This window comes from Podarcis gaigeae (assembly GCF_964106915.1).
Source record: "Podarcis gaigeae genome assembly, chromosome: Z".
NCBI classification, from domain to species: domain Eukaryota; kingdom Metazoa; phylum Chordata; class Lepidosauria; order Squamata; family Lacertidae; genus Podarcis; species Podarcis gaigeae.
The window spans coordinates 31,152,764-31,169,361 of NC_139691.1; the positions used below are offsets into that span (position 1 = coordinate 31,152,764).

Sequence of the window (16,598 nt, forward strand, 5' to 3'; positions counted from 1 at the left end):
CCAAGTTAATGACCTTTTAGGCTTCCTCCACATCTGGGGACGTGGGTGGCTCTGTGGGTTAAACCGCAGAGTCTAGGACTTGCCAATCAGAAGGTTGGCAGTTTGAATCCCCATGACGGGGTGAGCTCCCGTTGCTCGGTCCCTGCTCCTGCTAACCTAGCAGGAGTGCAAATAGATAAATAGGTACCGCTCCGGCGGGAAGGTAAATGGCATTTTTATGCACTGCTCTGGTTTGCCAGAAGTGGCTTAGTCATGCTGGCCACATGACCCGGAAGCTGTATGCCAGCTCCCCCAGCCAATACAGCGAGATGAGCGCTGCAACCCCAGAGTCGGTCACGACTAGACCTATTGGTTAGGGGTCCCTTTACCTTTACCACATGAATAAGAGTTTACTTTTTGAATAATAATAATAATAATAACTTTGTTATTTATATCCTGCCCATCTGGCTGGGTTTCCACAGCCACTCTGGGTGGGTGGCTTCCAACAAAATATTGAAAATACAACAAAATAATAAGAATTATATGTCGGGGGCGGTTCCAGGATTTTAGAGATGATTATGTGGGGCATAGCCAAAAAAAAGCTTGGGAACTACTGATCTAGTCCAACCCCCTGCAATGCAGGAATGTTCAGTGGGGCTTACTCCCTGGTAAGTGTGAATAATCCCAAAATTATTAAATTGTACTATGTCCAAGAGTGTAATTGGATAGTCTTGCTGCACACACTTTGTCCTGTATCAAGTAAAAATCTAGAAGCTTACTTAAAAGAAAGAAAGCTGGACATTTAGAAAAGTGGGGTGGCTAAGAGGCTGGCACATATGCGGATACAAAACCTCAGACCTTTGACATTGCAACTTCTGCACACTCACCGTTATATTATGATGTTATAACCCTGCAGACATATCACTTCTGTTTGTTCAAACCACTGATTATCTCTGGGCGTCTTCTGCTTTCAGTGCCAAGAGCGCCAGCCTGCCCCGCTTCAGTCAAGGGCACAAGATGAGTACTGAGGAGTACAAGAAACTGTGAGTATACCCAGAGGGGATTTGCTCCCCTCCTCTAAAGAAACCCCATCTTGGTCAGGGCAGGCGCCTCATATGTAATGCTCAACAGAACTCAATCACAGGCAAGGAAGACACATTCTGATTGATGCTGGGTTTCTTATGTGTGTTTTTTTTTACAAAAAAAGCCTCAAAGTGAATTGCCCCACATTTTAAAACATCAAACTACATACCCAATGTTTAAAACTAGGTACGTAGAATAAGCACAAAGTAAAAACCGAAAGGTGTTTATCCAGCAACATGAATAAAAAGGATGCATCCAGCCCAACCTTGCTAAAAGAACAATGTCCATTTATTATTATTTAGAGTCATTTACCACCCTTCATCACAAGATCTCAGAGCAGTTCACAAGATAAAACACTGCATATTTGCTTGAACATTATCACTTTCCACAATAAAACAGCACAACCTGACAATTAATAAATAAAACCAACAACAAGAAAAAAAACTTGGATTCTTTTTTGTTTTGTTCCTCTTTTCATGTCAGGGGAGGTTTCTTATAGTTCCATAGGAAATGGCCTCATACAGAGTCATACCATTGGTTCCTCTGACTCAGTATTGTCTACATTGACTGGCAGCAGCTGTCCAGGTTTCAGCTCTACCTGGAGGTGTCAGGAATTGAACCTGGGACCTTCTGTGTGCAACGCAGATACTCTGGAACTGAGCTATATCCTTTTCAGCTCCCTCCTACACCTGCAGCCCATCTGCCCCATGTCCCATGCCATTCTCAAGGAGCTCCTAAGCCCCAGGATCACATTTCCAGGAGGAGCAGGGTGATGCAGATGGAAGGGTGAGGCAGGGAGGTCTAATTCTGGGAACAGGAGCTATGCTCCATTCACTGAATGGAAGCTAGAATCCAAGCCAAAGGCAACAAATGAACTAAATTCCCCCCACTCCCGTTACTTTACATAACAGTGATGGCAGTTATCTGTCAGTATTGGACAGCAGTCAGACACTCTGTGACACAAAGCGCCTTTTAGTTTCAGTCGCTCTCTCTCCATCTTTCATCTTCTTCCCAATGTTCAGTTTTGTTGCTTTGCTCCCTCCTTTTTTCCTTTCTCTTCTCTCTCTGGTTGTTCTTCAGCTCTCACTAACCACCATCACCCTCCTTGCCTTTCCCGCAAGGTCTATGCTCCTTCTTTCACTTTATTGGTTCAGGAGAAAAAGTAGATATAGAAAGTACTCTCTGTTGAGAAAATCCCGGCAGAGATTTAAAATCACAAAATATGCAGAAAAGCAAAGGGTGGAAATATAGGCTATTTAGACCTTTAAAGTATGTCTTTCCAAGTGAGTTCCAAAACAGTCCCCTCTTTCCCCAGCATAGCAGAAGACCAAATGTTTAGTAAGTTACAAATGGTTTACTTACAAACTCTCCAAAGGTCTGATTCATGTGCTTTTCCACACATCGGTCATGAAAGTTGCACAGGCAGCAAGGCGTGAAGCAAGGTGAGGCAACTGCCTCAGGTGGCAGGATCCACAGGGCAGGAGATCTCAGTGTAGGTCTTTATTCCACCCTTGTTCCTGATGTAGAACATCCCTTGTGGGGAGGAAGGTACCATGTCTTGGGTCGGCCCTTCATGCATTAATTAAACTTAAGCATGTCAGTTATATGATGCTGGTTATCTCACATGTTTTCCCCACATCCTATGATCTCACAGTCCAGATCATTCCCACCCATTCCCAAAGTTCAGAGGGGCATGTGCATCCTTATGTAGCCACAAGAGGGAGGTATTGGCAGGCTTCAGAGAAACCAAAGTGTACTTTGCTGCCTTTCACTGTGGTTGGGGCTGTTGTAGAGAGGTGAGGATGATGAGCAAGCTTCCTCCTGTGGCTGTTTGCTGAAAATAATAACAATCCACCTCTTCTTTCTTATACATGATTCAGGGCTCCTTATAACATCAAACGAGAGCTATCCGAACCAGGTGATGTGGAGCCTTCCGTTTCCCCAGATGAGCAACAAAAGAGGTACCTCATCACAACTGCAGCAGACTGCACATTGAGGGTTATGGAGCTGAGAGCACACCATGAACAATGAGCTCTTGCATGTGGGATTTATGGTGCAATCCAAATCCCAGACTCACCAGAATGGGGAGCTTTGGATCCAGCGGGTTTTGGGCTGCCCCAGCTGAGCCATGGGTACACTGGCATAAATCTCCCACCCAGGCTGAGCCGCTGCAATGCCAGGGTAGCTTAAGTAGGCATAGCCCCCTCCCATGAAAGGGGTGTTCCAAGGGGGTGGCGGGAGAGAGGGAGATAATTGCACTAATTCCAAACATCTTTCAGCTCAGTCACATGAACCAGCAACATAGCAACAGTTCATATAGATTGGATTGCTCTGTTAGACCAGGTTCTTCTTCTCGCGTGTCTGACTGCACTTCTTCCAACTGCAGCTGTGGGCTCACATGATTAAATGCTACTTCATATGAAAAGTTCCATCTGCACAGAAAACCAGCAAGTTTTCTGTGCTCAAGGATTTGTTGATTTGTGTGGAGCCTTCAGTCAAGAGAGCCTTCATCTGCAGTCTGAAGCAAACAGTACAAGGTGGCCATATGAGACCACAGAGGGCTGCTCTGCTTGAAAGACTGTCCAGTCCATGTCTGATTTAGAGGTAAGGGACCCTAAGAAGGGAGAGAAGGGGCTTTGAAGTTGCCCACCAACAGGGAGCAGCTTTTGCCCACCAACAAGGCAGCAGAGAGAGCAAGCATACAAGTCACCTAGTCAGTCTTGCCCACAGTGATTATTTCCAAATATGCATCTATAAATATAAATCAGTACAGTGGTACCTCGGGTTAAGTACTTAATTCATTCCAGAGGTCCGTTATTAACCTGAAACTGTTCTTAATCTGAAGCAGCACTTTAGCTAATGGGGCCTCCTGCTGCTGCCGCGCTGCTGGAGCACGATTTCTGTTCTCATCCTGAAGCAAAGTTCTTAACCCGAGATAATATTTCTGGGTTAGTGGAGTCTGTAACCTGAAGCGTATGTAACCTGAAGCGTATGTAACCTGAAGTACCACTATATATGCAAATTTCATACAGGCCTGTCATCTTTCTTTAGTCCTATTGTTGTGGTGGTGTATTTTGTCACTTTTGGCAATGTGTAAGATGCCAAACCTAATGAGAGTAGTCTATACAATTCTGTATATTCTGTGATTAAATTTCACAGATGTAGAACCTGGCATGTCCTGTTTCTATCCTACTTCCTTTCTCTCTTCCCCTCACAGGACTGAAGCTGCGAGCAGCGTGCTTAGGAGAACAGCCAGCAGAGAGCGCTCCTATGTCCTTTCAGCTGCTAAGAAAAGCAATGGGTACGTTTGAGTGGAGGGAAGGGGATTTATTTGTGGGAATGTTCTGGGGTGCAGGAGAGGATATATTGATTAATTATATCCTTATCCAACTTGTGCTAACAAGTTCCCAAAATATCAGCAGAGTTTATAAACATTCCCCTTTTAGTTCGCAACGGTAACGTGTGCACAGGTTCGCTAGAACCTCTATAATAATTACTCTGGTAATTTCCCCTTTGTTCCCTCTTAAAATACAAGACACGACACAGTCTTTATAAAAGTATAAAAGAGTTTACTCACGTTCTGTTCACAATATGATCCCAGAAGGTAGGCAGGCTTAAAAAAGGTAAAATACATTTAGAATCTATCTTGTAGCAAGATAGTCCTTATCTCCTCTCTTGGCTGGGAGCCAAGAGAGCATCCTTAGATGTTTCCTCATCAAAGGAAGATGGCAGAGAGAGATGGCAAAGAGAGAGAGATGGCTGCCTGCCCTGTGCTTTTATCATTTACCTGCACAAGTGAGGCCACACCCACCTCTGGTCACATGCGGAGGAAGTCCGTCCCCAGGAAGTTTACCTGTTTGCTAGACAGACATCCCTCCCCATGTTCTAACATGTACACTCTAGGAATGTTGTCATTGACTGCTCCTGTGTTTACATCCCACATTATTAACAAGAGAAACAAAAGAACAGTTCTTAGCGACGTTTGAAGGTGTAACGACCTAAAACAGAATTATGACTGGATTTTTTAATTAACTCATTTGGAATTGGCATGGATTGGAAATAGACCAGTCTCTCCACCCCTACCAAACACATACATACACATTTTGCCAGGTTGTGCTCTTCATAGCTCCTGCCAACCTAGCAGTTCAAAAGCACGTCAAAGTGCAAGGAGATAAATACCCGGTAGGTACCACTCTGGCGGGAAGGTAAACGGCGTTTCCGTGCGCTGCTCTGGTTCGCCAGAAGCAGCTTAGTCATGCTGGCCACATGAACCGGAAGCTGTACACCGGCTCCCTCGGCCGTTAAAACGAGATGAGAGCCGCAACCCCAGAGTCAGTCGCGACTGGACCTAATGGTCAGGGGTCCCTTTACCTTACCTCCCTCCCAGGACTTAGTCTGACACACTAACCATTAGACCACATCAGATCTCTCAGTGAGTGCAGTGGGGTAGTCTGCTGTCAGTAAAATGTAGGCATCTAGATATATAGTGATTGCCCGATCAATTTATATGGGCGTATTAAAAAAAACCTACAAACCCAAGTGATAGAGATGTCAGCCTCTCTAATTATAGATTTTAATCTCAGGGTGTGCCTTTACACTTTAGGGAGCCAGGACAGACTGTAATGGATGTTAGGGTGTGTCATTATAGGGGTGAAACTTGATTTTTGCAAATTTATTCAGTGGGAGGTCTTAAGAATATGTTTTTGGGTGTGAGGAATTCAAATCTGCTATTATTTTTATGGCTGGGCAACATGTAGGTTCGTAAGCCTGTTTGCAGAAAAGCAAAGAATTTAAATGTTACCTTCTGAAAATGACAGGTAATGCCAGAATGATGATGATGATGATATAACTGCAAGTACTTAGCAATCATTTAATATTTTTAATTATTTCTGTGCAATTTTACACACATTTTGCTTATCTTTTACTCTTCATAGCACTATTTTTAACAGTGACATTCATGGCTCTCCAGTTGTAGTCATTGGACTACAACCCCCACCATCCCTGATCATTGGCTTGGCTTGGCAGGAGTTGGTATTCAACAACAAACTGGAGGGCCATAGCTTCCCCACCTGTGCTTTAGATTCTACACAGGAATTATGGGAGGAAAACAAACAAGGTTTCAAGGATTCCTTTGAGGGAGTTGGGCAGAAGAAGAGGAAAGGGTGACCGAAGGTTGTGTACTAACAGCATGGGATGAGGGAGCAGGCAGAGGTGTGTTTTTGTAAGGTGGTGGCATTGCCACCGATCACTTTTATTCACAAAACAATGAATAAAAACACATGAGCAGTTGATCTTTTGAAAGTTATGGTGACCTCAACTCACCCTGCTGATGGGTTTTAATAGTCCAATAGTGTTTTTGGAAGACCAACACAAGAGCCACCGTCCTTCGTGGCCAAGAGGTGAGTTAAGGCCCCTTGTTGTCTCTCTACTGGTTCAATGGTCTGGATGAGGATGGACAACAGATTCTTACAGCACCTTATTGACTATCCAATGTATTATATGGCACAAGCCTCCCTGGAGTGGAGTCCACTTTCTCAGATGCCAGCCCAGAAAAACTTATGCTATAAAAAATTGAGTAGTCTCCAAGGCTGGGTGGAATTGTGCCTTTGTGCTCCCTTGCTCCATTTTTTTAGCGTCCCCAATGAAATTGCTTTTCAAAAACAAACACACCAAATTGGGATGGATGGTAGGAGAACATAAGAGCTCTGTCAAATACGTGGCACACCTCACAACCTAAAAATGAAGTGTGTGCAAAGAGAGGGACAACACAACTTATACTTGGGGCTTTTTGTCTTCCTGATAGGATTGATCTAGAGGATGACACAGGCCCACGCTCCAGAAGTCAGACAGTACCTGCTTCAGGATGGTTCAGCCGCCGTGGGAAGAGGTAAGACCCTTTGGTCAATATGAAAGTGATTCTCACTTTAGATGTCTCTGCATGCCCACCAATTGGTGCGGGAGAAAATTGCCTCTCTGGATAGTGGCCCATATTGCCTTATGGCTAGACTTTGATACTCTCTCACCATGACTAGGGGATGGGCAAATCTGTAAATCTCGGCTTCTTTCAGTTTCAGTTTTCTAATCTTCAGTTCCCTTTTCCACATCAGAAAGCCACCATGAAAATCCATCAGCATTTTAGTGTGAGCTTCTCCTAATGCACAAATATTTGAATGCAATCTTGCGTAATATACACAATTTTGTAAAGCAATTTCTCCATAAAGAATACATTGCTTATGTTATTTGCACTAATATATGCATTTTTAAGGACACTTTACCCCAGCATATGGATTGTTGCACACATTTCCATAGCAGGAGAGCTGCATGGAGAAGTGCAAGTTTCGAAAGGTGGCTGTGTTTTGGTTCATGTACTATTTTGGCATATGTGAATTAAACAAGTTCACATTTAAATGAGAATTTAATCAAATATCTCTCCTGTCCCTAATCAGGACATCTGTATCTGGTGGTCATCTTCCTTCCTTCCTTACCTGCTGTCCTGACCCTTCACCAATTCTTCCCTGCCTGCCTGCCTGCCTATAACTCCCCCGCCTTTCTTTTTTCCTTTCCTTTTCATAGAGTTTATGTGCTGCAGTGCTAGGCCTGTATTTTAAACAATAAAAAAAATAGTTTAGGAAATGATGGCATAGTTTTGTGAGGAAGCAAGTAGCTTTGTTGCAGCTTCCGAAACAGAAAAAGAAACAAAATGTGAGCAAAATGTGGAAAAAGTCCAGCTTGAATTCTACAATGTTGCCCGATTTTGGATTTTTGCAAATACCTGCTGCTGAGCTGGATTTCATTATTTAAACCAGGGGTGGGGAACCTCAAGCCACGAAAACTAAATGAAACCCCCAGGTGTTGAAATCTAGCCCATGGAACTCTTGGTAGGCCACACCTCCTCTCAGAGGCCACGCCCTCCTTGAATACTTTTACCTGACTGACATGGATTCTTGAATTGCCATAAGGCTCCTAACCTCCACGGAAGGAAGGTGGAGAGATGCTGTGTGTGTGTTGTTTAGTAATTTCTGCCTTTTACTTGTCAGAAATGTACTGTAGAAAGGTAAGCGTCACATTTCCACTTCTGCATCTGGCCCCCTGCCTACCAATGGCATGTGGCCCCCAGAAGATTACCCATGAAGGGATGCAGCCCTTGGGCTGATTAGCCATCCCTGATTTGCACCCTGATATTAATGGTAGGAACCATTCCAAAGACAAAATGCAATTGGCTACTATAGAATTGGCTACTTTGAGCATCTACCATACCCTCCAATATTTCTCCGATGAAAATAGGGACGTCCCATTCCATAAGGATAATTTTACTATTTATACCCCACACATCGTACTGGGTTGCCCCAGCCATCTGAGCAGCTTCCAACATATATAAAAACATAATGAAACTTTAAGCAATTTTTTTAAAAACTTCCCTATATAGGATTGCCTTCAGACGGCTCAGGGGTCGGAAAACTCCATACCCTTCAACATTTCTCCAATGAAAATAGGGATATCATAAGGAAAAGTGGGACATTCCAGGATCAAATCAGAAACTGGGATGGCTTCTCTAAATTAGGGATGTCTCTGGAAAATAGGGAGACTTGGAGAGTCTGGTGTACTGAAGACAATAATGCCATGGACTAACCACTAGGCCTTCTCTGTTTTGCCAGCAGCACCAATGGGGAAAGAATAAGCACTTCAGGGTCCCCACGAAGTGAGACAAGGATGGCGAATGCTTCTTCTAGCACAAGGTTAGTGTAATCTGCATTTTCCTTTAGAGTTCCATACTATAGCAAGCAATGTTTGAAATTAGTCAGGCGCCAGGTGCATTTTGCACCTGGCTATCAGCCACTTGCGACCAAGTAAAGGTGTCTAGATGCCAGGATGGTACGTGACGTCTCCACTACCTGGAGGTGCATGCCTGGGGATCCTGGGATCTTGACTGTTTTCACACACTAAAACCACATCCTGTAGAATTCTATCAGTTATATTTTATCTGCACAATAAGAATGAATTCCAGGAACCTAAATGCTTTTTCTGGGCAGCCTGACCAAGAGCAGTGAACAATGTTATATTTAATGATTGTCGCTTGTCTTCACTTACCCCACCCCACTGCCCTGCTCACAGTTGTGAAGAATATCCCTACGTTATGAATAGTCTGTGTCACCATTGAGAAAAAGAGGTCGGAATAGGCCAATATATATGCCCCTGGATAAAGTGACTTTTCTTCTTTAAGTTGTCAGTGTTCTTAACCTAGTACAAGGTTGTCATCTGAACTAACCAAATGTTTAACTGATATCAATCACAACCAGTCCATCATTTGAAAAATAAGACTTTAGAGCTGTCTTGCCTCAAAATGGCAACTACACATTCCGATGTGGCAACTGTAAGCTTGGTTTAAGGAGCCACTTGGCATCTAGGTTGTACAGGGGTACCTCTGGATGCGAACGGGATCCGTTCCAGAGCCCTATTCGCGTCTGCAGGTCGTGATTCGCCACTTCTGCGCATGTGCATGACATCATTTTGAGCATCTGTGCATGCGCGAGTGGCAAAACCCGGAAGTAACATGCTCCGTTACTTCCGGGTCACTGTGGAGCGCAACCCGAAAATGCTTAACCTGATGCTACTTCAACCCGAAGTATGACTGTATATCTGTTTCTAACACGGATAGCAAGTGGTGAAAACCAAAACAGCCTAAGAAATAAGCAAGTGTGTCCTTAACTCAATTGCCCCAGAGGATGGCCCATTAGCTGTCAGTTTCCTCGTTGCCCCTTGTAGAACCACCAGGGAGAAGGAGGCCCATCGCTCACAAATACCTGTAACTCAAGAAACATCTCCCTGGAGTCTGGGATCTTGACATGCGGGTTTGTTGTGAAATGCGTGAAACGAGTCTTACTAAACTGCTTATACCAAGCTCTCCATTAAAGCAGGGGTGGCTAACCTGTGGCACTCCACGTGTTGCTGGAATACAACTCCCATCAGCCCCATCCAGCACGGTCAAGGATAATGGCTACTGTAGTTCAGTAACCACCCCCTTTCCATATTAGAAAGACAGGTACTGAGCCAAATCAGGGCTGGGACATGCAAGGTATAGGACACATAGCACATGATGCCAAATCATGAGAGTTCTGCTGGATCAAACTAAAGGTTCATCTACTTCACATTGCCCATAGTTGCTACTCAGATGCCTTTGCAAAGCTCACAAGCAGAACCAGATAATCTGTCAATCGTGCTTTTTCTCAGTTTTTAATTTTTCTAATCCTTTGCTTTTTAATGTCTTCACATAACATTTTCATGCCTCTTCCTCCTAACACACAGAATTTAGAACACAATTTTGCATAATATACATATTTTGCTAGCCATTTCAGCAACATAATGCATTAAATGAAGGGAGTTTCCTAATGATTCTCAGTTCCCTTAAAAGCTACAGTTCCCAGGCAGTTCCCAAACAGCCATGACTGTTTAAAGTGGTATACATTTTAAGTGTACAGTATAGTGCAGAGGGGGCTAGAACGATCCTTTGAAATTTGCACACCTCCCATATTTTGTGATACTGCTCTCCAAAAATAAAAATAAAAATCAGCTCCAAAATGAAAAAAAAAAAAGAAAATGCATTTTTCTTCTCCATCCTTATTCAAAAACAAGGTATGAAAGTGGGATCCTGGTCTATTGTTGCTCCACAGCAACTTGATATTTAGTGGCAGGCTGCCTCTAAACCTGGATCAGGCCCATTTTATCTACAAGAGGAAAGAGGTGTTGGAGGGAGAAGAGCTGGGTGGAGGAACTCTGGGTTTCAAAAGGAGAAAACCTTAATGTAATTTCCCTGTGCTCCATTGTTCTCTTTTCATAGCTTCGATTCAGGGAACAGCGGAAACCAAGCCTCCAGTTCCTATTCTGAATCCTTGTTCAAACAATTCAGTTCTTTGGAAAACAGGTAAACGAAGCTCCTCTCTACATTGACTCAGACTGGGCAGAAATCAAACAGCTATCCTAGTTAAGAACAGTACTTGGCCAATCTGGTTTGTCGAAATGATGTCTCTTTCTCCAGCATAGATGCCCAGGCCTCAGTTTCACTTATATAAATTGCAACAAAGTGACCATGTTTTATTCATACTCAATGTTTTTCTGTATATTCAGGGTTGCCGTGAATGTTATACATTTGTGCTGTGGGTGCAAAATAGGGTTTAGTGTTCTGCAGAACCTTTGAGATTTCTTCCACATGCAGAGTTCAAATCCCTTCTTCTTACTCCAGTTTACTGTGCCCAGATATGCACCCAAGGACATAATTATTCCAATTTCTTCTTCCAGTAACAAGCTGGATCAAGAGAGTAATCAGATGACTTCCTGGAACAACTCTGCTCCAAAATCTCCTGAATCTCCTTCACGTAGAAGGTAATAATCCGTTCAGTCCTAATTTACTCATAAAATACAGGCAGCTAAGTAGAGAACTGCTCTTTCTGGTGGAACTGGTATGCTTGGTTGGTTGGAAGGAGTGAGAAAAAAAATGAATTGTAATTAATTTCCAACTGCTTATGCTTTGATTTCCACAGTGAGAAGAATGAACGAAAATCCGAGGCCACACGAAGTGCTGAAACACCTCGTGCCGTTATTTCTGAGGACAGGTAATCCTCCTCATGTTGTTCTATCCTAAACACCTGTAATTCACTTCCACATTTACTGTGGAGATAAAGTGTTTAGCTTATGTACACTGTTTGCACAGCAGTGTCAGAGGGTAATTTCCACTTGCGTTCTTTTACACTGGCTAATCCTATGCATGTTTACTTGCTCCTCTACTAAGTGTGTTTACGATTAATGCGGCTGCTTTTTTAAAACAGCACTTTCAATGGGTGTGAGGAGCTTTTTCAAGCCATGGGCTGCATTCCCTCGTGGGGAACCTTACAAGAGCCACATGGCACTGATGGGCAGGATCAGAGGCAAAAGTGGGCAGATAATATAACATAAGAAGAGCCCCGCTGGATCAGGCCAAAAGCTCATCTAGTCCAGCAGCCAGGTGCCTATGGGGAGCCCTCAAACAGGACCCAAATGCAACATCACTCTCCCCAGCCACAGAAAAACCAGGTGTGCATGCACTTTCCCATCGAGGCAAGAAAGAGCCATTATTACAGTTCCAGCCAGGTAAAAGCACTTGAGGAAAGCACAGAGCAGTGGGCAGTGAGGGGCATGACCTGGAGAGAGTCCAGGGGGCCACGTGTGACCCACAGGGCAGAGGTGCCACGCATATGCCCAACAAAAGTGCATAGTGGTCAGAGTGCTGGATTGAGAATTTGGTTTAATGCCCCGTCCCTCCACAAAGCTCACCATTCCCCAGCAGAATCTACCTGTCAAGGTAGGATAAAGTTGGGATTCATATTTAGCCAAACGGTAGAGTGAAACTGTAATTAATAACTGGAATACTTGCATTTTATATTTCCAACCATGAGGGTCATGGTTATATTCATAATTAAAGCAGAAATGCAATATCAGAAAGGACCAGAAGCACTAAAGATAGCATGTATAAAATTTGGAGAATTAAAATCAATATACGTTCCTCTCAAAAGTTTTTTAAAAAATAAACTAGAAGTTTATCAAGCTGCTCTCAATGAACCTTCCCTAAGTTTTTGAGGCAGCTAATGCATATCTAGGTATTTACTTATTTACAGTGCTGTTTCATTCTGGGGGTACTCAAGGGCACACACTACTGGCACCTCTTTTTCCCTAGAAAAAAAGCATGTGTTAAAACTGTGGCACTCACAGTAACAGCTGTACTGAGTACCAACACCTTTTTTTTTTCTAGAAGAAAAAGCACTGCTTTAGATTAATGCCCTACACCTCAGTCTGCTACAAATTTATCTCAGGGAGATAGTATAAATATGATTTGATGGTTGGCATTGGATCTATTTTTTTATTCAGCAGAGAGTAAATTTCTTCCTTGGTTCAGAATATAAGAAAAACAACAACAATACAGTCAATATATCTTTTCCTATGTGATCACCAAAAATGCAAAATTAACAATGCAATTCCATATATGTCTACTCAGAAGTAAATCCCAGTAGTACAGTGAGGCTTACTTCCTGGAAAGTTGTACAGGGTCACGCCCACAGCATACATTCAACACGCATTTAATGCAACGTGACTTCCCCCAAAGGATCATGGGAATTGTAGTTTATTACTCACACAGCTACAGTTTCCAGCACCATCAACAAACTACAGTTCCCGTGATTTTGAGGCAGATGCCATGTGCTTTAAATGCATGGGGTGGATTGTATCTTTAACCATATTGAGCATCCACTTGATAAATTTTATACTTTTATACTGGCTTTTTTCTCGCTCCCTAAATTAGGAATGTTTTTCACTCTTAGGGTGCACATTCCCACATCCCAGGAATAGCATGGCAGTGGTAGGTGGAGCCAGAGTAAACAAGAGGGTGGAGCAACAGATGTGTTCGTTCAGTAAGCTGTATTCTGGGCACACAAATGTTGGAGTTTTCTAAATATGCACAGCCCAACATTCCTGCATAGATACCTGGACTAACAGAAAACTGAGAATGGAACAGTGGTTGTAGGCCTCTTATTAACCAGATACCCTCTTGCCATCCACAGCTGGGAAACAAGAAAGCCCCAAAGTACAACTGTGAGTCAAACACCTCCGCACATCGTCATCTCCCCAGAGGCGAGCCCAAAGAGGTAAGAACCTCCTAAATCATTTTTGCTGGCACTCAATCAGAAATCTGTCCCGTTTTGTGTGAATTCTTTGAGAGATTGCATGAAAAGTTCACATTAAAATTGTACATGCTGTTAAATGCATCACTGTATGTGTTATTACTGCATGTATTTTTGTATGCATTTCCACAAAACTGTTTCAATGAGCATTATTTGAGCATCTTAACTGCAGCAAAAACTGGGCCAAATACATCTCTACTTCCAAGTATTGAAATCACCATTAGTCACGTTTGACAGTCTGTCTGGCCAAATGTCCTCACAAAGGTTCATTGGACTTTCCTTAGCAGGCCCACCTCTCATTATCGAACCAGAGATGCTTTCTCTATACCTGAGACTTATCTTCAGTCCATGGCTGGAGAACACCTGCGTGACATAGATGTTGGCTCCCCAAGGTAAAAGGGCATGGCTAAAACTTTGGAGGTCTAAAGATAATGTAAAATAGTTGCTTCTTTTTAGATGATAATAATTAATTTGCTTGTTGCATTTTTATCACACCATCCTCCAAGATGGTTAGGGTATTCTGTGCGGTATGTCTCTCCCTTCCACCAGCTTGTGATATCTAGACTTTATTTATTTATTTGCAGTATTTATGGCCTGCTCCTCAATAAATATTTTCAATCTAAGAGCAGGGAGCAAAGTTAATGAAATAAAGAGAGGAAAAACCAAGTAGACCAATTTTTTTTAAAAAATTACAGGTTCAATGAACAACAATTTAACAATTCTGTCATAAGGTGAACAAGCTTTAAAACTACAATAACAAAAATTAAAATTCCCAATTTAACCAAATACTTAGGTAAAAGCAAACACAAGGCATTCAAGCAGATTTAAATAGAATAAATAACCTGTGGTTTTAGCAACAGTTCCCACTCTGTTGTTCACTTACAGCAGCCCACTCAGTCCTGCTCTCTCTCTCTCACACAAAGACACTCTCACATTCTGTGCCAACAGACTCTGTGGCTTTTAAGTAACTTAACCCCTTTCCTTCCCCCCACTCCAATCCATCCAGGCTCTCATCCTGAGTGGTATGAATTGGTGCCCACAACCATCCACAGCAAGAAACCCCCACTACCAACAGAGAAAACACGCATGCACAAAAAGAAAGCAGGTGCCAATGTGCATAGCTGCTGTTTCTCTGCCAGCTTTCCCAGTCCTGGGGAGACTCATGGGCTCAAGGGCAGTAGTGCGGCCAGGGGGAGATGTGCAGGTATATTGGCTGGTGTCCACGCTCTGGCCCCCTCATTCCTTTCCTGTCCAGCCAGCACAAAGAGTGTTCAGGGACTTCCAGGCCACTACCTCCCCTTCTCACATTTGCCATTCCAAATATGTATGGGCCATCTCTTCGTTTTAGTGGGATATGGGTGAAATTATTTGAATATTTTGATTACTGAACATATGGATAATTTTGACAGCGGCCACATGGGTATCCTGTGGGGGGGATATCCTTCCTCCTGCAATTTTATTTTAATTTTAATTTTAAAAGCTTCTAGCATTTGTAAAATGAGACAAAAGGTACAGGCACTATTTTTCACATTTTTGCTAAAAAGCTATCCTGCTCCCTCCTTTCACTTTTTACTACATCCGCCCTGAAAAATGTCCAAGAAACCCAAAAGAGGGTGGCATTTACAGTGGTGGAAAGGTGGGTAGTGGGGACAACTTCCTGGGAGGGGAGGGGATAGTTTTGTTGTTGCCTGCAGGAATGAAGCAGGAATGAAGCTCTGGCTGCTGTGCTGTCATTTTTTCTACGCACAAAGCTCCTGAACTGACTCCAAAGGTGGGGGCAAGACTGCTCTCTAAAAGTGGGGTGGGGCTCAATTCAGTTTAATTAGAACTCTAGCATGGTAGTGACCTCCCATGGACAAGAATATTCACATAATTTCATTGTTAAAGGTAAAGGTAAAGGGACCCCTGACCATTAGGTCCAGTCGTGACCGACTTGGGGTTGTGGCGCTCATCTTGCTTTACTGGCCGAGGAAGCCGGCGTACAGCTTCTGGGTCATGTGGCCAGCATGTCTAAGCCGCTTCTGGTGAACCAGAGCAGCGCACAGAAATGCCGTTTACCTTCCCGCCAGAGTGGTACCTATTTATCTACTTGCACTTGACGTGCATTTGAACTGCTAGGTGGGCAGGAGCAGGGACCGAGCAACGGGAGCTCACCCCGTCGCAGGGATTTGAACTGCCGACCTTCTGATCAGCAAGTCCTAGGCTCTGTGGTCTAACCCTCAGCGCCACCCGCGTCCCACTGAAATCCCCACCTTGCTCTGTTCCAAGGTCCTAAAATCAGCCTGCACCCGAAAAAAGGCACCATAATTTCAATTTCAGCAGCTGCCAATTCACCCCTAAGAATGTACATTGGAACACCTCACAGTATTCCAGTAGTTCATCAAGCTCAGTCTTGTCTGCACTGATTGGTAGTGGCTCTCCAGGGTCCCTCCCAGACCTACCTGGTGGCGCCGGAATTGAACCTGCGATCTTCTCAGATGCCCTACCACTGAGCTATACCCCTTCCCTACTCTCCTAGGGAGGTTAAAGCTGAATCTGGCCCAATTTCACTTACTGGATTTCATGTGCAGCAATGGACCTGGGTCTTCTAAGTCTAGCCCTCTAGGTCTGATGCTCTAACCCCTACAACACGCTATATATATGCTCAGGGTCACCAAATGAGCTTCCTAAGCTTAGTGAAGATTTAAACTGGGTCTTCCCTGTTCCCTTTTTTCCCTGGGAAGTTAACGCAGGGAAATGAGATGCATGAACACACACGAAAATCCTGCTGGATCAGACCAAAAGCCCGCCTAGTCCAACATCCTGCTCTCAAATTGGCCACTGAGATGCTTG

General features: G+C 43.6%; 1 protein-coding gene across 8 annotated transcripts in view; it reads left to right on the plus strand.

Moving 5' to 3' along the window:
* The window catches only part of ZNF185 (zinc finger protein 185 with LIM domain), a 64,417-nt gene that overhangs the window by 31,224 nt on the left and 16,595 nt on the right, over nt 1-16,598 (plus strand). For 5 of the 8 annotated variants that reach the window (XM_083722158.1, XM_083722163.1, XM_083722161.1 and 2 more), the window contains exons 8-17: nt 954-1,022; nt 2,943-3,023; nt 4,280-4,363; nt 6,866-6,949; nt 8,718-8,798; nt 10,898-10,981; nt 11,356-11,439; nt 11,598-11,669; nt 13,647-13,730; nt 14,051-14,158. In XM_083722158.1, coding sequence (XP_083578284.1) covers nt 954-1,022; nt 2,943-3,023; nt 4,280-4,363; nt 6,866-6,949; nt 8,718-8,798; nt 10,898-10,981; nt 11,356-11,439; nt 11,598-11,669; nt 13,647-13,730; nt 14,051-14,158 — 831 coding nt within the window. The remainder of the gene's footprint in view (nt 1-953; nt 1,023-2,942; nt 3,024-4,279; nt 4,364-6,865; nt 6,950-8,717; nt 8,799-10,897; nt 10,982-11,355; nt 11,440-11,597; nt 11,670-13,646; nt 13,731-14,050; nt 14,159-16,598) is intronic. The other 3 variants (XM_083722160.1, XM_083722162.1, XM_083722159.1) reach the window with 2 other exon arrangements.